Source organism: Amblyomma americanum, chromosome 1, assembly GCF_052857255.1.
Source record: "Amblyomma americanum isolate KBUSLIRL-KWMA chromosome 1, ASM5285725v1, whole genome shotgun sequence".
NCBI classification, from domain to species: Eukaryota; Metazoa; Arthropoda; class Arachnida; order Ixodida; family Ixodidae; genus Amblyomma; species Amblyomma americanum.
In genome coordinates, this window is record NC_135497.1 from 506936974 (window position 1) to 506961819 (window position 24846).

The window sequence follows — 24846 nt, forward strand, 5'->3', positions numbered from 1 at the left end:
CGACATGCATGTTAGCATCCCTCCCTTGCCGTCGGCAGGGAAAGAAATCGGTTAACTGCGCAATATCATGCCACGCAGGAGGTAACAGTTAGACCTGTGGTGAATGACGAGGCACCTGCTTATGCTCAGTTAAAGCTATACATGTCATGTGTGCGTCCAGTAAAAGTTAGTTGAAGTCTAGATGGTGTCCCTTGTGTGTTGTCTTGGATGTAATGTCTATGCTTTCACACTAAAAATCGAATCCAGTAAAATATCATGAACTATCCCAACTTAACGTGTTAACGAAATATTGGAATTATGCACTAATCGGCCTAAATCGCCATACTTCTCGAGCTTTTCTTCTGCCATTTCTAGATTACCACAACGTCACAGGATGACATAGCGGTGCAGCTGAACGCACAAGGGAAGTTGTGGCGCCGCCAGCTAGGGGCCTTGTGACACGGCTGCGAACTGCAACAGCTTTCGCGTGTGACCTCTTGACCTGATAATTCTAAATCATTTTCCTGAAAACATAAACTGAAGGGTTGCCGAAGGCAGTGACGGCCATGAATGCCGCGATGAAAGCTTGGCGCCGGTCTTGCACCATTTCTATCCCAGAAAAAGAGAACAGCCCTTTAGAAAGCACGTCATTGCTTGTAAACTCTCCTTTTAAGTACGTAAACTTGTTATATTATCTACTTTCATTCCGAATAAATCATTTTTTTCAACCGTATCACCTGGAGTCTTAAATAAAAATTGCGGACGAAATCATTTGGTGGATTAGAACAATATTCATGCGCCTGAAATAAATCTATACTGTTAGATACTGATTTCCTTTTTTTGTAGCATTCCATTCTAACATAATTGAGGTTTAGGTCTCCAAACTACAGAGACGGCTGTGTGAGCCGCCGTTTGGATGCCTATTAATTTCGAGCACGGGCAGTATTTTACCAAAAACCTACGTTTACTGCCTGTCGTCGAGGCAATTTCACGAACCTATAGGACCTCGTGCTGCACTATGCAGCCTTTTCAGTGTTGCTCATTTCGCACTTCTTTAATCGGACCGTATGCCTATAGTGCTGCTAAGCGTTTGTCTGTCCGTCCCCTCAATAAACTGGGCTCGACAAGCCGTTAATATCTTGCTTTCATATTCGGTATCCTGTCTCGTGCCCAAAATTTTAAGTTTTCGCTGAAAACAGCGCAGCTGAAATTCGGTAACAAATTGCCAGCTTTGAAATCATTCTTCATTCTGCGCGCACTGTCCAGCAAAGCACAGGGGCGATGCCACCAACCTGGATTGAGCATCTTGAAGACGTCGTCTTTGCTGCACGTCGACGGGACGCAGATGCCGACGCGAACTGCAATGGAAGTCTGAAGCCTCGTGTAGGTGAGCAGCACATCCTTGTAGACCTGCATTGGTATTGGAATGGTGCAGAACGAGTGAGTGATGCGAAAGGCTGTCTCGCGAATTTTGAGATTAAAGTGCGTCCCATGTCGAACCGTTCGCATGCACCTTTTCGACCCGGCAGGCTATTTTCATGCAGCGTGCGGGCTAGTTCTAGTGCGTGGGCAGACAAGCGCCGATGAACAGGTCCAGCGGAGCTGGGCGCACTGCGCTGCTGTGTGCCAGTAAATTAAGGGGTTGTCTTCTCAGCTCGAGTGGTGAAGAAACAAATGTTGAGTCAAAACTTAATTGCGTGTTCCAGCTTCGCAGGCTCAGGGCAAATACCATGGGCGAGAGTGGCTTCGGAACACAAGCGCGAAAGGACACAACTGCTGGGAAGCATGCTATCGGTGGCACTGCGCGGCGGCGGGGGTGGGGGTGGGGGGGGGGGGGGGGGGGCTTGACACAGTGGTATAGTTGCCGCGATGAAGGACACAAAAAGAGGAAAAAAAATTCGAGAATCACGGCAAGTGAGGGACATAGGCAATAACAGACACCTATTCTTATGCGTCGACGTGCAAGACAGACGCCGAAGAAGGCAGTGTGCCCTAAGCTTGCTCAGTCTAATCCCCCGGCTAGCCACAACATCGCGTAAATTCGATTTTTCTGCAACCTAACTGCGCACCCGCACCTCAGACACCCGTAGGTCCGGGTAATCGGGAGCGCCGAACGAATACTGACGCCACGACGAGGCATTGCGCAGCTGGGCGTCTCTCAATAGTTTGCTGATGTGCCAAGCCAGTCACCACACCCCGCATATTACCGAGGAGTAAGTCCATCGTCCAGCATGGTACCTCCTCCCAATTCCAAGGGCGTTCCCCTTTCCAACAGGGCTTGCATTCTTTCATTTCACTTTCATCGCTCCTTCACTCTGCTCCGGGCTCTTTCACGACATGCGAGATTATGCAGATTAGGACTGGTGAAGTGTTTGGAGAACGAATACAGAGCCATGTGTCACATCCAGGGCGTCGAACCGGACTTTTTACGGGTTCGGTTCAGATTCAGGTTCACGCCTGAAATTTCAGGTTCAGTTCCGGGTTCGGCTCCGAAGCCACATTCCGTTCCGGCTCGGACCGGACCGAAGCAGTTAAAACGAGTTCAGACCCCCCCAAACAAAAAAAAAAAATCTGAACGCGGATGGGTTTTAATCAACCTTAATATGCTGTTTACTTTTCGTGTATGACCATGGCATAAAAAATTAAAAAATGCAAAATTTGCTAAATACAAGATGTCTCCATTTTACCCACTTTAATTTACTGTCTGCGGCAAAAAGATGGGCATTTACAGCAAGAGCCGCAAAGTCAAATGAAGTAAAAATTAGTGTACATAGGCTATGTATATGCTAGAATCCATCCCATTAGGTGAATAAGGAGAAAAGCTGATTGATTTTTCATTCACAAAGCCCTCCAGCTTCAGCAGTTTCCGAGACCCAGTCGCGCGAATAATAGGTTTCCCCCGAAGCTCGTGTCAGTCGGGAATTTCTCCTAAGCAGAGTACTTACGGGGGCGCCGCGTGGATGGTTGGATGAATGGATGGAAGGTATAGGAGCGTCGCCTTTGCAGCGGGTTGGTGGCAGTTGCCACCATGCTCATCTTTTTTCCTTCATTTTGTTTAACTGTGTTGTAAGTTATTATAATTCGCCATTTTCTTTAAATACGCCTTCCTACACTCTTAACCTTATGTCACCTCTCTGCTTTTGAGCCACAAATCTTCCAATCACTTTATGCTCATTTCTACCGCAGATTTATTTACATGTCTATAGACAACTCTAAACCCTAGGGCCTCGGGAAGTATGACTGTGCCTGCATCGAAACCTGGATGGATACCATCACGTTTGAGTATGAGGTGTTCTATTGTTTCTACATATTTACCACACACAGCTCATGTGTCATCTTCTTGGTTAAATTTCTTTTTGCAGCAGCGCGTTCTAAGACACCCTAACCTAGCTTCAAAGAGTAGGGCAGTGCCTCTTGAGTTATCATAAAACGCTTACTTCCTGACCCACCGTTTATAAAGGATCTATAAACGATGTCCTGACCTGCCTTTTCCAGTGTCGATATAGTTCTACACTATGCTTCTTTGCCATTGAATATATCCAAGTTTTACCTTCCGCGCTTTTAGCCTGTCGTTTAATGCTCTTTCTTTCTCCGTCCACGTCCCTGAAATACTTACTGGTTAGCTTCCTAGTTCTTTTCCGCCATTGTGAGTCAACGCTCTTTCTGTATAGGTATTTGAATACCTTAGTGCCCCAACTGTTATCGTCCAATTTCCTCAGGCGTTCTTCGGACCGCCACATGCAGCCGTCAGGACTGCCGCATGTGCCCTTTTGTTTACCGCACACTGCTCAGAAAGGAAGCTGTCCTGTATCGGCAAGTATGTACAGACAAGACACCTTTCTGTCACATTCCCCTCCCCTCCGGTACACCTCCAACATGCATTTCAAGAGCTTACCATATTTTAATTAAATCATGTGTTGGACCTCGTCTTTGTAACTCGCGTGATGTATCTCGACCCGCAAAGCTCTGTATCTTCAGCAACACAGCTTATAGCGACCTCTCGCTAGTACAGCGTAAAATTAAGGTTTTGGCCTGTGCTGATGTTTTCGCCATCTTTTGTTCTGATAAAAAGGTTATGAAAAAGAAGAGATGGTTGGATGGGTTGAGAGCACTGCGCGCCTGTATGGACACAAAAATTCAACACGTTCTTTGCGACGCTGCATTGTGATGCTGTTGCAAGCGATGCATTGTGCGAGGAAGAATGTAAAAGCACTACATAGAATTTTTGTGACTTTTCTGGGCGCTATCAAAGGGAGCTTATACGTCTACAGAATTTTTTTCTACCTTGATAGAGTCTTGCACCTTTTGTACACCAAGCTGTTTCGGGGTTTATCTTCTACAAAACCTAAAGCCACCCTTCTCTGGCAGCTGTGCTTATTTAGCGACTAAGTGCTCACCTCTATCGCGGCCGCGCCCGTGTGTCTGCGTGTGCGTGCACGCGCGTTCTGAGGCGCGTGCGTGTGCCTGTGTGTGAGCATACGCGTGCTTGTGCAGCTTTCGCCCGTGATCCCTTGATGCATTAACCGGTGAGCGCACATCCAGGCATTCTAAAAATGCATCTTCACCCACCTTCCCCTTCTCCGCTACCCACCCCCCTCCCACCTGCCTTCAGCTGATGCAGCCGAGCCGGAGTACTGTGAATGCTCCACATATATGCCGTCGACAAAGCGTTCTACAAAAGAACGCCAATATGCATAAGCCTCCGGTCTCAGGAACCAAGGACCCGAGGTGCAACAGCGAAAGACATCGCCTCCTGCCCTGTTTGCATTTTATTCTGTTCATTTGTTTAGTCTTTCTGACCGGCGGTAACGAGTGCATGCATCTCTAATTCTTATGGCCGCCGCGGTGGCTGACTGGTTATGGCGCTCGGCTGCTGGCCCGAACGACGCGGGTTCGATCCCGGCCGCGGCGGTCGAATTTCGATGGAGGCGAAATTCTAGAGGCCCGTGTACTGTGCGATGTCAGTGCACGTTAAAGAACCCCAGGTGGTCGAAATTTCCGGACCCCTTCTCTACGACGTCCCTCATAGCCTGAGTCGCTTTGGGACGTTATGCCCTCATAAACCAAACCAATCTAATTCTTATCTGTTCGGCGATTCTGCCATGCTCTGTATCTGTGCACCTTTCCCGGCTGCTCTGTAGTTGCCTTGAGGGGTGCCTATTCTCCCGCTCCTCGTTTTCCTTTTTTCTCTTTTTTTGTTCTGCCGGCTCCCCGCGACTGTTCGGTGGGCGGTGGGCGACAGCGCGTTTTTTTTCTCTTTTTTTTTCTCTCTTTATCCCTTTTCTAGTATTTTTTCTTTTCTGCCTATCTCCTTTCCAGCACCTGTTTGCTTGTTGTTTTGTTCATGTGTCGGGGGTGTGTGCCAATGGTCCCGCTGTGACGGTGAAGAGAAAACATTTTTGGTGATATTTGTACGTCGACTGTACTTCGCTCGTTAGCTTCGTAAATATGGTTCAGATATTTCCAAAAAGCTAATTTTCACTGCTTTCAACAGATACGTGCGGTTTAACAATAGCTACAAATTTGATTCAACTGTAAAAGACAACGCAAAGATGAAAAAGGCAGTTGAGCTCAACTTGTCTCAGGAAATGCAAAGTTGTGAAAAACCTATTGCACCCAGAGAAAAATCTTTCGAGATACTTGGAGATCTGATGCTAATGAGCATGCTTAAGCATTTAGAAATATGTGTATAGGTGAGTTTATTCGCCACGCATGCTTGGAAAACGTAGAAAATATAACAATGCAATCTGCAATAACATTTGGGATATCCATTGTCCTGCGGCGGCTTTTTTGCACTGTATGAGATCATGTAATCGTCCTTCCTTTCTGAAAATATCATTCATCTGCCTCATTTAGTTTAAAAGCTATTCTTGATCAAAGTTTGCGTTTTTTCGAAATAGTTGAAAACAAAAAGCTCTAGTGTTTGGATAACCAGGATGTGGAAATTCAGAGATTTTGCGAGAATAAACTTAATACTTCGCTCTACGTGGCTAAGGATCGCCTTTACTCTACGGCTTTTGGGAAATGTGCACTGTCTAGTTGATTTAAGCTACCTTTTTCGTTGTGCTTATGAAGGGCACAAGCTCTTGAAACATTCCGCGGCTTCTGTTTTCTGGTAAATATATTCTTAAAATATCGGGATCTAATTCCTTTAATCAACTTGCAATAATTACCAACTACAAACTCCACAAAATACAAACAATAATAGCATAATAGCATTAACGCAGTGACATGCGATAAATGTAGTCAGTAGCGCCATCTACATTTGTGGACATGTACTAAATGGTCACAGTTCAGAAAAATGACGAGTGAGACGCTGCCAAACAGCTCAAATTAGCAAAAATCGAAGTACTGCCGGAGAAGTATACCGGTTTAAAGACCCCTCTTGCGCATGCGCGGTGGCATTGTTGGGGTGAGGCGGAGCCACTGCGCGTGCGCAAGAGGACCCTCTTGCGCATGCGCGATGGCATTGTTGGGGTGAGTCGGAGCCACTGCGCGTGCGCAAGAGGGGTCCTCTTGCGCATGCGCGGTGGCATTGTTGGGGTGACGCGGAGCCACTGCGCGTGCGCAAGAGGACCCTTCTTGCGCATGCGCGGTGGCATTGTTGGTGTGAGGCGGAGCCACTGCACGTGCGCAAGAGGACCCCTCTTGCGCATGCGCGGTGGCATTGTTGGGGTGAGGCGGAGCCACTGCACGCGCGCAAGAGGGGTCCTCTTGCGCATGCGCGGTGGCATTGTTGGGTGAGGCGGAGCCACTGCACGTGCGCAAGAGGACCCCTCTTGAGCGTGCGCGGTGGCACTGTGGTGAGGCGGAGCCACTGCGCGTGCGCAAGAGGGGTCCGGCAAACCGGTATACGTCTCCGGTGGTTCGTCTCCGGTATGCTAAAAACGTCTGATGTCTCTACAATGTTTGCACGTTGCCCTCCATTTTGCCCTCTGTTCTGTGTGTTGAACGTATGCTGAACTTCCAAGCAGATTTCCGCCACATTGCTTTGCTGGATTGCTTTTTCACCTGACACTACGAAACGCATTCTGGGCGGCGTCTTATTTTCCAAGGACAGCTTTGGCATTGATAAAGAGACAGGAAACGGAAGGAGACAGGCTTTTGCTTCGTGCCGTCGGTTGTTCGTGGTTCCGGCTAGCGGTGTGGAGGGGAAAGTTGGAGAGCACTCGATTCGCCAGCACTCGCTGCGCAAGTTCGGCAAATTTCTGCGGTGGTGCCGCGAGTGTGTAGCGCTAGTTCCAGCAGGTTTAGCGCAGTTTGGCACTGTCTGCTTCCAGAACGGATGGTCGAATGGAGGCCTGGTCGGCTGCTAGCCTTGGCGACGCCAATGAATGGCAGCCAGCTGTTTACAGCCCACATCAGCCGCTGCCAATATCTCGTACCGCGTGAATAAATGTTCAAACAGCACAGCACAATAAAATGTTTCTGTGAACCAGCCTCGATGCGTGCATGTGCACCTCGTGATGTCTGCTTTTTACAGTGGTGTCAATTACGCGTAGCCACTACTGTGGAGACTCGAGCAGGGTTCTAGCTTGTCGACGAGTGGAATTACTTGAGTCTAAGCCGTTTATCACTACGCGCAAACCATCATCTGCCTCCATGGCGGCTGCAGCTGCACTATTTAGGCACTAACCACCGAGAAGGTGCGCAGTTTTTCTGAACTAGACTCGCACTTGTTTCAAACGAATGGCGTGGTTCAGAGGGCGCCATTTTGCACCACTGAAATGAATCCATGTGAGGTGCAGCACCGCGAGAACCAGTTCATGTGATACAGGCGAATCGAACGGACCTATAAGTCGGGTATAGCTGAAGAATGAAGCAGCACATGCCCATCAAAGGAGGCCGCCCAGCCAAGAGCGTCGACCCAACAGTTTTCTGTTCGGTCTCCACCGGTGCTCTCGCGTCAGCACCGGTGGAGACTGAAGCCGCCACGACCGACTGATGCCGACCACGACCCCACCGAGAACATTCAGCAGTTTTGCGGCGCAAAAGACGCTGTTGCGCGGACACGTGCGAAAGGTGAGCGCCCCTGCCCCCATCCTGCAGTGGTCAGTGCAGCTTGGACAATAAATGGGGGCGCCACACCTACTACTACCTTTTCTTTTTCCCATTTTTATTCCCATCCTATCTGTCGGCTCGCTATCCCTTTCCTTTCTGCTGCCCCAGCTTAGGTGCTCCTAAGACGATGGCAGATGGCGGGGCAGAAAAAATCTTTTCGTTTCTTTATGCGCTATTATTATTTTAATAAACTACTACTGGCTGTGCAGACTTATCACGAACAAAGAACATTCCACTCTCGAAGACACGGAGACAAAGCGCCGTCTCCGTAATTGGCTGGAGGGCTCCCTCTGAGCTGCATGTGCCGCTTCGTTCTTTAGTTGTAACCGACTATAGTGCTGAGAAGTACCCTCCCCCGGAACTGGCACAAAGGACCGTCTCGTTCCCTTTCCAGCTTAGCAAAGAGCTGCTCCCCTCTCCTGCAGGCGGGGTATACTGGTAAGCCAAGTACAAAAGGCGCAGATTGGAAACGTCTTGCTTCTTGACGCTTGTTTCATCTCTGTCGTGTAGCAACCAAAGAGGTCCTCAACCGGTGCGTTTCGAGAATGAATCGGGCCCGTGTCTCAACCAAGAACGGTTTCGTGCCATCCGGGTGCCAGACCTATCCGTCGTGTCAGCGCCCATTTCGTTCCCCTTTCATTTGAAGCTTGCTCCAGCGTGTCGCATTGGTGTGTTCTGAAAGGTGTCGTCTAATCATGCTAGCAAGGCTTGACATGCGAGAGCTCAGCGGATGTTCGTTTGTCCGTTTGTCCGCGTACGGCATGCATAGCCGCTGTACTCCATTTGTGTGGATAAATTCATTGAGAAATTGGCACACTCAAGATCCGACAGAATGCGATCTGGTCGGTGCGCCTAATCATTTAGTATTTACAGAAAAAAATTGCTTCGCAAACAATGGACGGTGTTGTACGACATGAAATCGGAAGCCAATTATTTAGCTTCGAATGTGTGAATCCAAGGCAACTGCCCCATCTCAAAATCATTTGCTACCAACCCATGAAACCAAGGGGCGGGCTCAACACGAAAGTACACACGTTTCTTGCGTGTTCCCTGAGCAATAAATACGACCAATACACTCTGGTTACATTCAAATAATGAACAGTAATCCACCCAATATATTGGTTCGAAAACTACCAAGGCATGCACTCTGCTTTTATGGCGTGCATTGTCACGGTAAGTTGAAGCAAGACAGGGGAGCAGCTGCCAACGTCCTTCCAAAGCATGCCACTGTTGACAATGTGTTTCAGTGTCGAATAAAATAATGCTATAGTTGCCTGACAACAGATGGTGTGAAAATAACAGCTGTTTCTTCAATTTCCAGGTACTCGCGCCCGAACACACACACACACACACACACACACACACACACACACACACACACACACACACACACACACACACACACACACACACACACACACACACACACACACACACACACACACACACACACACACACACACACACACACACACACACACACGCACGCACACACACACACACACACACACACACGCACACACACACGCACACACACACGCACACACACACGCACGTACGCGCGCGCGCGCGCGCTTTTTCTATATTTGATCTAACCCAAATCGGGGCAAATCGACGCAAGCGAGTAAGGTATGTACATTTCAGCACGCAATGGAAAATTCTAGAGGCAATAAGCAACCTAATGATGTAAACTGGATGCAAGAAACACGTGCGTCTAAAAGAGCGCGCAGCTGAGGGCCCAAGCGGGAGAGGGGAGGGGGATGCCCTAAGTGCCTTCAGAACTATCCCTTTGTAGCCGACCCCTTTCTTGGCAACGTTCTTGCATACCGTACCCCCCCCCCCCCCCCCACACACACACACACACACTTTCTTCGTACAATGTTTAGTCTGAGTCCGCCTCATGAATGATATTCATCTATACTGAATTTTGGTGAACCTTGCCAAAATTCTGTCTAGGTTGATCGGAATTGGTTGCAAATGCCGCCTCATGTACGAAGAATATTTTTTTCTCACATGAACACATTTCGACACCGTGCGGTGGTAACCCTCTCCACAGCAATTTCACGTCTCTTGCGCAATGTCGATTCATCTCAAGGGTAAACAGAAATTGACAATTTCCCACTTCTCTATACCTTGTTCTTTACCAACCCTAGTTTCTAAGGTTGGACAGGCTTCCGTCGAGCGTTGACTGAAGTTGTCAAGCGGTCTTTGTTATAGTTGTGTTATCATAGATGTAATATAATTTGATAAAAAGAAAATTCTTTGAGCGCTAGAGTTGGCAGACTACTCTCTAGACCAGGAGTGCTCGGACTACTTCAAATATTACTATGCATCAACAGTGACGAAGTGATTGCACGCGCAAAAGACGAGGGCAGAAGGAAGGACACATGAAAGGCACCGACCTCAACTAGAAGGTTCATTGAGAAAGAAAGCGCCAGAACTATATATACAGGACTAAACAAAACAAATAATTTGCATGATATCACACCTTTCTTATTTTTGGCGTCCGCTTTCCCTTTTCGCTTGCTTAGTAATTTGCGCTGGACAATTATTTCGACAATGTATCACTAACTCTCCCAAGTTTCCGCTGTATCGACGTTGTAGCCTGTTATACTTAGTGGCACAGGCTGCATTGGTTATTATTTTGCATTATTTTTTTATTTTGCTCCAATATATTTTATGTATCGAAGTTGTGCCTTAGGCGGTGCGGGCTGGGCAGCATTATATTTCTTTCTTTTTCTTTGCCCACACTAATGCATGCACATCTAAAGAACGAAGGGGCACATACCCTCAAAGGAGGCCCTCGAGACAGTTACGTCGACCGTACACCTTTCTGTGACTACGCAGCCGAGGCTAAACAAGAGAGGAAAGGAAACGGCCATTTGTTCCCGTGCCGCGCATCCTTATCCGGAACAAAGACCACCCCACCTCTGATGCCGTTTGGACAAACACGGTACCCTCTTTGTCCCCGCTTTCTAACTTTTTCCCTTCACCCTTCCACAACCATAGCCCGAGTAAAGGAAGCCCCACTCGCGACAACAAGGACAAAATTGCCTTCTTCCCTCTAAGGAGGTATTCACATGACGTCATCCGCAAGGGGCGCTAGCGGCGGGCGCGGCATTCGCCATGTTGCTGGTCGCGCGCGCAGCAGCCAGCCGCATCATTTACCTCGCTTGTGATGTGTGAAATGTGAGTGTATTTAGCGTCTCGCCGCAGATCATTCCTGTCCGACCCGCAACACCATGTGACTGAGTGGATACGCCGTGAACTGCGCGAAACATAAAAGAGCAGGCACGCTGAAAAGGTTACACTTTGTGAAAACGTCGACCGGTAGGAATGTGCAGGCGCCGCCGTGGTGTGCGATGTACTACAAGACTGCTGCCTTGCGTTGAGTTCACCGATATGGAGTCCCACCTTGTGCACGGCGTAAGTTTGTTGACATGCCAAGGAATTAAAACATGCACATCTATGAGAGGGTGCAATTGCTTGACAAGTGGGCGAGCTCAAGATCCGTGCTGAGGGCGCCGACGGCCGAAGTGCCGTTTTTGGAGAGGTCAGTATTTAAAGGTGCCTGTTCGTTTAGCTAGCTTAACTTAATTGTCATATCTGTCTGCTGAAAGTGACGTGTTACTACTGAATGTAGCGGAATCGCTGCACATCGTGTTGCTGCGAACCGGCCTATAGATTTCAGGTCTTATGCACTCGAAGCAACGCTACGTTGCTGCAATCGAACCTGCAAAACATTTTCGCTATTTCTGCCATCGATGCTGCGAGTGCATGGCCGTATTTGCTCGACCATTTTGTCGCGCAAATAAAGCCGCTATGACGCAATTTGCCTTTCTTCTGAAACAATGAGGCGTCAGCAGTTTGCGGACAAAAGCCGCTGGAAATATGATTTTCTGCGGCGTCAGTTATGGAATATGGCTAAATAATCATGGGCTGTGTCATCCACGATATGTCCTGCATGAGTAGCTGACAGTTGTGAACTCATATGAAAAACTGCAAGTCGTGTACATTCTTGCGTGCAATGCAGCCGGCCAGATTTGCTACCGAGTTGCGGCAGGCAGCTCGCTTAATCACGACACAGAATTCTGCTGCAGACTTTATGCACAATAAGCGTTCCACAAAGAAAAGTGGACGTTGACGCATTTAACAACGTGCAAAGATGGTACGGATCACTAACAATTCAGGCCGGGTACCTCACGGCGTACCGTGACACTGCTCGAGCAACACCCTCTCAATGCTAAGGCCTCTCCACCGGCCGCGTGACGTCACGCCAAGGGACCGTGCAGGCCCCGCGCTCCGCGATTTCAGCGCGCCGCGCCCGTCTGCACTATTCGGGTACTGCCGTACGTAGCTGCCTTATAAGTGATTCCTTCATTTTCATTTTTGTCGTTGCTGCAGAAAAGAAATTCGCTAGTTTGTGCGCGCCTTAGGCTATCATTTTATCTGCTTTATATATTTTTTTTATTGCAGAACACCTTATTGTCAAGAAAGTTCGAGCTGCTAATACAGTTTTTTATAATAAACAATTTAGCATACGGCCGCCAATTTCGCATTATTGGTCATTATAATAAAAAATTGATTAGTTAATTTCAATTAATCATCTAATTATTAGGTTCTATCACGTACATGATGTCTGCCGTGCGGTAAAATCCATCCGCACAGACCGCACATGCGTATATCTAGTTGTTAAAGTAGAAGTTCGTGAACATTGAAAAAAAAACACCGTCTACTGCGCATTGTGTTAGTTTTATTCTGTATTGTGTTTTGCTTAAAGCTTTCACACACAGCAATAATGACACTCACAATAATGTTGCGCTGTTGAGTATTTGTACAGCTAATCTGACCCTTACAATAAAAAACGACGAGACACCAGCAATGAAGTGTGCGCAAAGCATTTTTATTGCTTGGGAATAAAACTTACTTCTTCTTAAGCGTTGCTGCTTTCCGGGCTGCGGCCTTCTGCTGCGCATTGTCTTGTATGGCATCATTTCTTAGTTTGCAAAAGTTGTTTAGAACAACGTTGGTTGCAACGCGTACTACCAAGCGCAGGAGAGTTTGTGCAGTGTGGCCATTTTCACATGTCTCAATGTCGTGTTCGTCCAGGAGGGAAATCGTCTGTGAAATCACGACACCACGTTGATTTCTACAGGAGAGAAAATCTTCCGCGGTTGCTCCAAAAGACAACTTCTCTGCAACTAGTTTAGTCATCAGTACCATGTGAACTGTGCATGGCTGGGGAAACTTCAGCCCTCCTCTCGACAGGTTAGCTATCATGGCAGTATTTTCCGCTTCGATCTCTCGATTTTCAATCACCAATGTGCTGAAGCAAGCAGAACATGAAAGCTTCTTTAAAGCAGCATGAGCAGCGTATCCTGCAATGTAGACAATAGCATCCATGTCAGAGTGGGCGTGTGTAATATCGTCGTCGCTGACAACCACAGAAAAGTTGCATGGGACAAGATCCTCACTTACGTCTTCAAACTCTGTTTCCTCGCGTGGAAATGTCAAAAGTTTTTGAAGACGAAGCTTCTTCTCACATTCGTAGAGCTGACGCACGGAAATGTGGTACTGTGATCCTGCCAGCTGGCGGTAACGGCCGAACCGGTCTTCTAGCGCATCCGTCTGAAATTTGCCCAGCAGTACGTACTTGAAGTGAAGTTCTTCTAAGCAGTAGCGCGAGAGTTCTACCAGAGAATAGCATGTCAGTCGCAAAGCACTGTGAGTCTCTTTCGTCAGCGAGCCACTGGTGATGTTTATTCTTGCCCAAGCGTCCAACCAGTCCACAACGCCGCTCAGGAAAGCTAACTGTGTGTCATCAACAGACCTTACAGGGTCTTGCATGCTGTCCCTTAGCCTCTGGCCTTTGCAAGGGGTCTTAACATTGACTATTTGCCACCATGTGAGGATAACGTCAATGAAAAGAGCAGTCGACTCAGCTTGAGGAATCTTGAACGCGGAACCATGTGTCCTGAGGGCATTTGAAACAAACTGATTAATGACGTCGAGAGCGAGCTTTACATTTTGCCGCTCCATTGAGGTTGGATTCACGGCTTTTGCGTTCAGTCTGTAAGCAGCCTTCACAAGCGACGTCTTCTCTGAAGAATAAAGCTGCCGCACAGCTGCGAAAGAAGCAGCTTTCATACGAGGAGGCCCTTCGGGCATTGCTCCACTCAAGTCCATTTCAGGGAAATAGAGGCATGTTCCAGGGTTTTTCTGGTTAATCCAATTGTTCCTAATGCACTTCAAGAGATGCACAGGATCGACCACGTAGAAAAGAGGGCGAGCGTTATCGGCTGGATGGGGATAGACAATGCTCACCTGAGGACTTGTAGCAAATAACGACATCATCTTGCGGTTCAGAGCATTGTTGTCCGTTATCACAGCGATAATTTTGAGCCCCATTTTCTCAACATTAATGATTATGTTCTTAGCATGCTCGTGCAAAATTTCTGCGCTCAGTTTGCTCACAGGTAATATGTGAATGACGTCCTTGTTTGCAGAAAGGAGTGATTGTACCATGAACACATGGGCTGTTGTTGCTGGTTCCGTTGAATGAACCGACGATCCTACTATTGTGCCCCCTTTGTAGTCGAAGTATGGTTTTATGTGGATCTCATCGATCATCAGGGTCACTGTCTTCTCGTGGTCTTTCATTGATTTGACTCGTTCTCGGATGTAGGAGAGACAGTGCGGTTGATTTTGCTCCACAAGAGGGTCAGCTTTGTAATTTGAGCAAACACGGCGCAGTGTGGAAGGATGGGGCAGAATGATTCTTGATGCAGCTCTTGTGAAGTGATATGCGTGAGGAGAAATTGAATTCAAAATACTGGCGAATACCAGCAGCTCTGCGCTATACACATGCTGTTTCGCGAGGAGAAGCTCTATCTGCTCAACCAGAAATTTCAGCAAAGAAGACTGTTCTTTCGTCGTATCACTGTCCTCAATGAGGTCTGCAAGCAGTGAACCGACAAACTGCAATACTTTAGTATGTTTCGACTCTTTCGTCACCTCAGGTATATTATGCAAGCCTATCTCGAGTTCTTCTAGCAGCAAGGACAGGCTGGAGGTGTCGCATACTTGAGCTGGCAGAATCCTGCCTGAAGGAAGCGACAGAAGCTTCACTCCATTCAAGAAAACAGAAAGTGACAGATCAGGGAGAACTACCAAGGCGCATTTCACATTAGGTGAAGGATCATTCTCGATGAGAAGGAACCTAACGCACTGCTCATCGACAGAAACGGTCCAGAATTTCGTGTTGCAGATTCCAGGCAACTTAGATTTGAACTCCTCGTAAGATGAAACTTTGTTTCTTTTCTGTTCAAGCTCATTAGACTGAAGTGACTTCCTCATAGCCTCCTGCAAAGCAGCGTTTTCCCTTCTTGCTTTTTTCGTCTCTGGCGATTCACTCCGTCCAGGCGTTGAGGACAAGTATTTTGGGCAGTTTGGAAAAACAGAAGGCGCAGCATCAATCTTCAACTGTAGCCTGTCACGCTTCACCTCTATTATTTTCCCTGTCAGTTCATCTTGGTGTGACAACGTCGTAATGAAGTCGCCTGCGTGGAAGTGCAGTTCACACACCTGCACGAGAAAATGAAGCAAGGCCATTCGCCATGACTCTCCATTGCCTAAAACACTAAGTAAAAAGAGTCTGAATAGTGAACAGCTTTTACATATTTACACAGCTTTTACACAAGCCTTATGCACATCCACAGAACTAAATGCTTCCTGGACAATTCATACATAAGTGTAAGAAGTGATATCATTGCCTACAAAGACAGCATGCCTTTCCGGGAGCGACAGCTCACAACTAAGATAATTACCAGCGCCTATTAAGCAATATTTCAGAGTCTTACCCTCGAATGCTCTGTAGGTGTGAAATCCTTCCGTGGAATGGCTCGCAACCAGGCTTTTCTTCGTACTTCGTCTCTTGGGAAGCAATAAACACGTACTTTGGGACCATTCTGGTAGTTCCCGCGGCACCCGGGAACACAGCACCGGCCCATGTTTCACGAAGTTGCACTCGCTACACGGCAGGCAATCAGTTTCCCATTCGTGCGCTAGCACAGGTACGCACGCCACACAAGAAACGGCCACACGAAACAGACACAGCCGTGCGAGGAGCGAACGGAAATGCACCCAACGCCAGGCTGAAAGACTCAAGCAGCAGCTAGACGCTCACTGCAAGACTGCGTTCGTGTCTGTGCTTGCCCGGGCAAGCGCGAGCACATCGAGGGAGACAACCGAGCGGAGCGGAGCCGCGCTTGGTGAGCAGCCTGACCGGACACTTGGCGTGACGTAGCGCGTGTGGAAAGGAGGGCCTGGAGAGGCCTGAAGAAAGTATTTAGAGGGTGTTGGCTCGAGCTGGCGTGAAACGACCGCAAACATGGCGCGTTTGCCGCGGCGATGCTCGCGCCGTCTGGTAGCGCATCCTCAGTGAATACCTCCTATGGCTTAGCCTTGGCTGCATAGCCGCAGAATGCTGTTTGGGTCGACGCGCTCGGCTGGAGGGCTGCTTTTGAGGGGAATATGCTGCTTCGTTCTTTAGTTGTACGCGACTATAGTTTGTGATCCACGTCCTTTATTTGTGTCAAGCGCATTAGGCAAGCTAGCAAGCCGAAGTTCAGCTACCGTGTGCGGTTGTGGAAAACCCAGCAAGGGGCAGGCAGAGAAAGAAACATGCCGAACCTCCCCAGCCAACACCTCCCCCCACGCACGACGGGGACAAGCAGCCGGATTTGCCATGGTTCGTTTGTAATCCACTGAAGGCAGGCGCAGCAACAAAAGAAAAGCGTTCACGCAGCGCGCGGGTCAAGAAAGGACCGGACACATGCCTAAACATCTCAACCAAAACCAGTCGCGGGTCGCTCGGGGGCACGCCACTTTCTCAGTCATGGATCAGTGTCCTAGCCTGGTGGCACAATCTGAACTACTCGAAAGATGGCGACAGTGGAACCGCAAGATCGCTGTAACTTCAGTTTTGAGAGAGTACAGGCACTGTGCAAAACGTCGACTCAAAATAAATCTGTCTAAATGAGGCGTTTCTAAACTTTGCATATATACATTGCATATATACATTGTCGAAATAATATCGTGTGCAGTGCTCTACCAACTGAGCTACGGCGACGGCTGTCCAGTCTGCTGCTCTCACGGTTATTTATGTCTATTACGTGTATAGGCCGCCGTCATAGAATTGAAGATCCAGCAGTCCGAGAACAGCGTGACGAAGCCACCTGCTAGTGATTGGAATCTTTTTTATTTATAAGCAGAACAATTTCACGGCGTCGGCATAACATAAAATCATTTCATTACGATTACGTTTCATTGGAGTGGCATCTTTCTGAGCGTAATCACTATCGCATTTCCGTACTACCCCTTTGTGTAATCGCTGTTTAATTGTTTTCTCTTAAGTGTGTCTACCGCTGTCGCAAGCTCGTCTTCCCATAATTATTTCTGTCCCGGGCAAGAAAGAATGTTCGGATTCTGAAAAAAATAAGCACCACTTTATACTTCCATTATTATGTAATAATGGTATTAATATGTGAGCTTTAACGTGTCGAAGCTACACTGGGGGCTGTCAGGTACGCTGCAGTGGACTTCAGGCAAACGTTGACCATCTGGGGTTCTACAACATGCGCTGACATCGCACAGCACACGCGCGTTTTTGCATTACGCCGTCATCAAAATGCACCCCCCCCCCCCCCCCCCCCCCCGGCCGGGATCGAACCTGCGACATTGGGATCAGCGGCCGAGCGCATCAGGCCTGAGCCACCCTGAGTGACACAACGAATGCCTCTGAAAGTAAATGTTGCACAACGTGGTTGGGTCGTTGCGCCTATGTGTTACATGTTTATGGTACATGGCACAAAGAAAAAGAAGCCATTCGCACTCGGTGCTTTATCAGTTACAGCACGGCCAAAAATTCCATTAAAACTGTACGCAAACATGTTAAAATGGGAGACTTTAACGATATCAATATTTCACATCTATCCGGCGCACAATGCTTTCGAGTTACCAAAAGAACATTACAAAAGCGCCAATTAGGTTTCTTCTTAGCCACCAGACTCCATTCAGTTGTGTTGTCGCATAGACTGGATGCCATTTTCGCACTGCCTATAGCGCAGACAGCTTTCGGTGGGTAAGTCTACGCGTCGGCACATCTCATTTTGTACTTTAAACAAGTATGCCAGGGCTGCAAAAAAATGGGGCCGAACTTGGTCCCGAACCGGTTGGGGTTCAGTTCCAAGATGGCGAAAAAATATGGGTTTGGTTCGGTTCTGGTTTCGGGTTGAGGTTGTGTTTCAGTTCGACACCCTGGGTCTAATCCCAGCTGCACTGAAAACACTAGCGCTTCAGAGTGCCTGTAGAGCACCTTTTATAACTTGGTGGTGGGCCACACATGCACGCATTGGTTCATACACACGAAGTTTAGTAAGTTTTGTGGGTTGAGAGATAGCTAGTTCTTTTTATCAGCTGCCCCTTTGGATAATGGCCGCCTTCATAGGAAATATATGTTCCGCCACTCTGAATTTAATTATTTATTTATTACAGATACCTACAGCGGCCATCGGGTATTATCGTACGGGGTTATTTGCAAATGCAAAAAGTAAAAGAAGAGCACGGACAAAATCATGCAATCAGATAAAAAACTATAATAAAACAGATATTGTGTTAACTAAAAGCAGAAGATAACACATTCAACATGAAGCAAGGTATGCAGTTATAAAATCTGTTGCAGAATTCAAAAAGCAAAATAGCCACTGTAAGTATGAAATAAATAAGATTAATGTGGTAGCATCAATAGCAAATATAAAATCGGGTGCACACACTATCTCATCCGCGAGCGAATTCCATTCCCCTATTGCTTGTGGAAAGAATTGAAACAAATACATTTATGCGACTATGATATGGCCTGATTTTTTGGTAGTCTTTCGAGCTGATAATGAGGTTGTTTTAAATAGGTTTTTGCCCGTCTGAAAAACATTATTATACAGGTACATTACAGGGAGGAAGTCTGAGGTGGCCCAGAAGGGGCCGCCTCTCACAATCTCTATGTAGGCTCCTCATTACAGGAGCCCATTGGCGACCGCCGCGGCTCAGGTTCGTTTGACCAGGGCCAGGTCAGAGCAGCCGAGCAAGGCTGTCTTCCAGTCCTCCAGGGTGGAGTTGGGGTTTGGGGCAAGGTTCGGGGTTGATTCACATGCCCCAACCACGTCGATGATGTCCAAAGACTTCTCCGCGCAGTGCGTGCACTTTCTTGTGCATGCAGCTAGGATCAAAGTGCTTTAAAACTGCCAGGCAAAGCAGTACTTTGGTGCAAAGACGGAGCAGTATGCGTTCCTTCGCCTTTGTAAGGCCCTTAAAGGGCTTAAAGGAACTATGCAACGAATAAGAAGTCACTTGTAAATGTTTTCAATGTTTAGAAATTTTGCTAAGAAGCATTAACACCAAGTATGAGTCTTCAGAACTCAGCCGGCAATTTATTATGAACTTTTAAAAACCGTGTTTTTCAAAATTCGCGGGCCGATTGATGTGCTCGTAGTGACCGATTTTGGAACTAATATCGTGAAACAAAGACGTCATACTATCCATGACGTCGCCAGGCCACCACACGCTCTCATTCGCTGGAGCCACGGCAGCCACGACGTCACGGGCACACTTCCGGTAGCCGCGAAAATCGTCTGCTCGTGCAGCCGCGCGACCCTGTCGGGCAAGCACGAGCCAGGGCATTGCTTTCGCGCATATGGTTTTAATTTTCCTCTGCCGCCTGCTTCTGTCGGGAGTTCCGGAGCCACTCGCACGGCTCTTCGTGCGCACGCATAGGGCTCGATGCCCATCGCGGCCGTAAAAGCGAGCAGTCGCACCTCGAGGTCCGGGTTTATTACTGCTAATTACCACAGATGACAAGCAAAGAAACCCGACGCGCGCCGCAATCCAGGAAGGCGAAGAGACCGGAGAGATGCCGTCACGCCGCCGACGCTGCTGCTGGGGGGCTAGGAGCAACCGGAAGTTGCAGAATAAACGTCAGCGGATGACGTTTCATGGGCGGGGCCCAGTCCCAGAGCTGTTTTTTATTTTTTTCTGGTGCTCCTCGTGTACGAGTTGAGGGGGAGAGAAGGAGCGTAATTTTTAATCGTCTATATCTTCGCTGTTATTGATGCTAGCTCAAAAATTCTTGCACTGGGGTGACGAGTGATCGAATGCCTATCTCTCGTCTGCTTTACGCAATCTCAATTAATTTATTGCATAGTCCCTTTAAGGGGCATTTATACACTCCGACGGAACGCGCGCGCGCCTGCCCGGCACGGCGATGTCACGTTGGACAAAGCGGTGCCCTCTTCACTGCAGCGGCGCTTGACCGCCGCCGCGTTCGGCGGCTTCGGCGCACTCCGACCGCACTGGCTGAGACTTGAGGTCTCCACGATTTGGCTTCACTTTTTGCACTAGTTCACAGAAGTGCAGTGCGAGTGCAGCGCCAGTTCTTGCGGCGCAAGTGCAGAATGACACTAGTGCTCTCGATTCAGCTGCCAAATCGAGTGCAGAAGTGCAGAAATGTTCGTCTGCTGCGGCCGTGTGCGTGTCGGTGTTTGTCGCGTGTTTTGACATATGCACGGGATTGTGCTAGCTGTAGTGAGCGCTTGAAGTAGCACATCTCGTGGAGAGGCTATGAAATTTGTTAATTCCAAAAGTGGTGATGAATTTGACACCGTCCCTACCGTTGCGTTGTGCAAAATGGCGCAGGCCGGTCGACCATCACCGATTCAACGGGTACTTGAAGAGGCAACAAACTTTGAATTCGAGTGGTTATTCAGACTTCCGCGCAAGACGATCTTTCACAGTCCATATATTCAGGCTGTGTCCTTTCTATTAAAAAGTGACTGCGGTTGTCCACCAATAATTTAGAGTTGCCTGATAATTAACTTGGACTGAATTGGAACTCAACTCGATGGCGTTCACTTTCAGCGGACGGCGACGGCGAAGTGACTATCAGAGACTGACAGGCGAAGGAGTGAGCTGACAGCGAATTGAAGCCCAGTCGCTGCCGTAAGCGGAGGTCCTGACATCGCAGCGAGTCAACACAAACGTTGCGATTGCCCACGTATTATAAAACATCTGACCATCTGCCTCTTATATGAAAATGTTCCGTCGTGCGGCGTGTAATAATAATGATATCGCACAAAAGAGAAATGCTGTAAAGCAACGTGCGAGGCTGGACTGAAAGATGAGAACCCATGCGCAGGGCGCCATGCCAGCCAGTCACTAACACACACACACACACACACACACACACACACACACACACACACACACACACACACACACACACACACACACACACACACACACACACACACACACACACGCACGCACGCGCACGCACACGCACACGCACACACACACACACACACACACACACACACACACACACACACACACACACACACACACACACACACACACACACACACACACACACACACACACACACACAAGGCGCGCGCGCGCGCAGTTCAGCTGTTTGTGAGGCCACCGCGCAGATACCCCGTCTGTCATGGCCCGGGTACGCGGCCGTCTCAATCATGGTCTCAACGCCGTTCACTAAAGCATGTCGCGGAGCCGTTTGCTACGAAGCGCGCCAATTAAGCACCTTGCGCTACTTGCACGAGAAGAGAATTGGCCGGGATGCTAGTGCAGAAGTGCGGAACTCGTGCAGCACGAAGTCTAATCGAGTGCCGGAGTGCAGGTGGCGCTAACTGCCCTGTGAAATTAGTGTTCCTGTACATGCTCCCGCAGGGAGGAGAGTTGCGCGTCTGTTTTCCCTTGCCGCTCCGAACACCATTCGCCTAGAGGCGGTCACATGATTTTTGTGACGTCAAGTGTTCAACTCTCCGCGAGGAAGCTGACTTCACAGACACAGTGCCGAGTGACCCTTCGTCAGCTCGACGTCTCATGTGAGTGAGCCCAGGCTGTCGGCTGCTTTTCACAAATTTTCCGTGCACAGGGCGTCAGGTTTGGGGTTCTGCTGTGGTAGTGAGCGACGCCGTCGTCAGCTAAGAATGCGTGCAGTGCGCCAAACTGCAGCAACCGCACTGGGAACGGCAAAGCGTTTTACGAGCTGTCATATGGAAGGTCGGCGGCTGAAGTGCGTCGCCGATTGAAGTGGCTTTCCAGAATGGGCCGCGTTAAGCGCGACCAAATATTATAATTTATTAACTGAAATAAGAAATGATGCTTTTTAATAAAAATTAGGTAAGCTAATAATATCAACGAGGAAGGGCACTTGCAAGGTCCTTTAAAGTTCCATCATTTCATTGCACTTAGCAACGGGGTACATTTTGGGAAATGTTTTATGCAAGCCATTGAGTATGAAATTTTTCGTTAGGATCAGACTCGCCTGTTCAATGCACTGGCGTTGCTTTAGTCTGCTTGCCTGCAGCAAGCTGTAGAATCATTTTAATGTAGTTCTAGTGAGATGCGTTTTCGTATTTCCCGCGCATAACTCGCACTGAACGCTTGGCGGGGCTAGTTGTGAAAAAAGTAATTCATCGCTATACTCCTTTTTTTCTTGAGACGCTCACAGACAAAGACAGAACGGGACAGACGCGCTCCTATCCGGAACGTGACTGCTTGTTCATCTGAAATTACGTGTTCAAGGAAGAAAAAAAAAAAACTCGCAGGCTGTTGCTAGTATTTTTCCGTCGGTTTGTCATGAGTACAATTTGCTGTTAACCTTTGGCTATTTTTTTTTCATGCTGTATGAACACCCTTACCAAATCACAGATTACTTTTGGCGTTAAAACATCCGATCGAGTGCAATTTGGGCGCAAATAAAAAAAAAATTAACTGTGGCTTAGCTCGTCTATGCCAGGATATACGTAGCGAGTGGTACGTTTCCCTGGATGAGCTTGTGGTCACAGTATACGTTTAGCAATGAGAGACATTGGGCTCCATCTCGGCGGCTATGCGCCGTCTATTACGCTCGGCAGTCTGGCATCTCTGTTTGGCAAGCCGTTCCTCTCTCTGTTCAGGCGTCTCCACTGTTCTCTTCGCCTTCTGATGCTCATTCTCTCTGTTGAGTAGCCAAGTGCCAGGCGACAACCTCAGGATCGGAAGAGTTAATCTTCTCTTGTCTATACCGCCATTTAGCAGCGGCTGGACTCTCCTTCTCTGCATGCATGTCAAACATTGTGATGATACAGCTGCCCATTACATCTCCGCCTTTTATACGCAATGCTGCGCATGCGACGCGCGGTTCCGGTGATACAGCGCCGCGCAGCGAGGCGGCAACGAAGCGCACGCCGCATCAGCAGCTCCTCTCCGGTTACCATTGTAACGGCGCATGCGCACAACTTTCCTCTTCCAGCCACGACGAAATGCTCGACTGGTAGCCCAGTGTAGCTCTCACTACAAGCCCAAGCGCTCTACACAGCAAGCTCATGCACATCCCCTGTATGGACGAGCAGTGGCTTTCCCGCACACCTTGAGACATGACGGCGGACCTTCGCGCAACTCTGCTAAAGTGTACTAGAATAGGGCAGTGGGCTCACTGGCCCTGGTTCCCTGAAGCCGTTCATGTCAAGTACGAGAGGTGGCGCCACCAGCAACTTCACTGTAGCTTCTTGCGGGTCCAGCCTACGGTGCTGCTCGGTCGCGCGCACTTATGTCCGCGCTGCTTTAATTCCTGCACCTACTTTTATGGGGGAAACGGATGACGGACGGTGCGTACATGATCTGCAAAGGAATTCATTATTTAGCGTTTTTATGCCCCAAGAAGGGCGAGAAGCGCGGTACCGAATCAGCGATACGTCATCATCAGCCATCTGATAGAGACAGATGGTATCAAAGTAAATGCTACTTTTGTAAGGTTTTGCGCCGATGTCTCCATGCTGCTGAAGGTAGTGATTTTAAGTGTGGCGAAATCGATCAAGCAGTTACCCAGAGCTCATCTAACCTTTTATTTTATACCTCATGCAGGCCAACTAAATACAGATTGTAGCTCGAACGGTGGGACAAAATATGTGGTAGTCTTTGATGTGAACGGAAATTCTGAGAGCATGCAGTATTCCATTAAAGCTTATCTTGGTCATTAAGATAGTCAATAAGCGTCGGCAAATGCTGTGGAGTGAAACCTGAATGCCCATGCTTCTCTTATACCGTGGTTCACGGCCTCTTAACATTCTTTTACGTGATTAATGTATGCACTGTGAAGAGGGGCCTGACAAAAGTAATTCGTTATCAGACCTCAAACAAAATTTATTTGTCACTTAATTCAACAAAACAGTAACAAACACTTCCACATTTACATCATGAGCAACGGCTCAGATAAGATGATTTGCTTTTTCTCGCTTGCCCATATTCTTGGAGTTTATCCCTTTCACATAAAAGTGCCGCCGAGAGATTATGTAAAAGCTGAAGATCCTGGCAGAAAGAATAGGTGCGTGAGCTGAGCAGCCAACCTCTTGTCCAAATCTTTCTTTCACAACTGCCAGCACGTCCTGGATGCTGTCAGTCTGCAGTTGATGCCAACTGAAGCATTCAGTGAAAAGGTTGTCAAGCTTGTTGACAAAGTCGAAGAGCACACTCGACGGGTACAGCAGACCCCCTTTATCGAGAAAATGTGTTAGCCGAGCGAGTTGGAAGTCATCACGAAGAATCGGCTTCCCACGTGGAATTCGTACTTCTTTTCCTTCGATGGGGTGCACATAGTCCCGAAGCACATATTGCGGCTCGAAATGCAATTCACAAACCGCGCTCGTGTATTCCAGGGTTCTAACCGCGCGGTGCAGATTCTTCTCCACTTTT

General features: G+C 48.2%; 1 protein-coding gene across 1 annotated transcript in view; it reads right to left on the reverse strand.

Annotated features, from left to right (window-relative positions):
* Positions 1-24846, reverse strand: part of LOC144116157 (nose resistant to fluoxetine protein 6-like) — a 327068-nt gene that overhangs the window by 51697 nt on the left and 250525 nt on the right. Inside the window, exon 3 of the mRNA XM_077650865.1 lies at positions 1272-1389. Coding sequence (XP_077506991.1) covers positions 1272-1389 — 118 coding nt within the window. The remainder of the gene's footprint in view (positions 1-1271; positions 1390-24846) is intronic.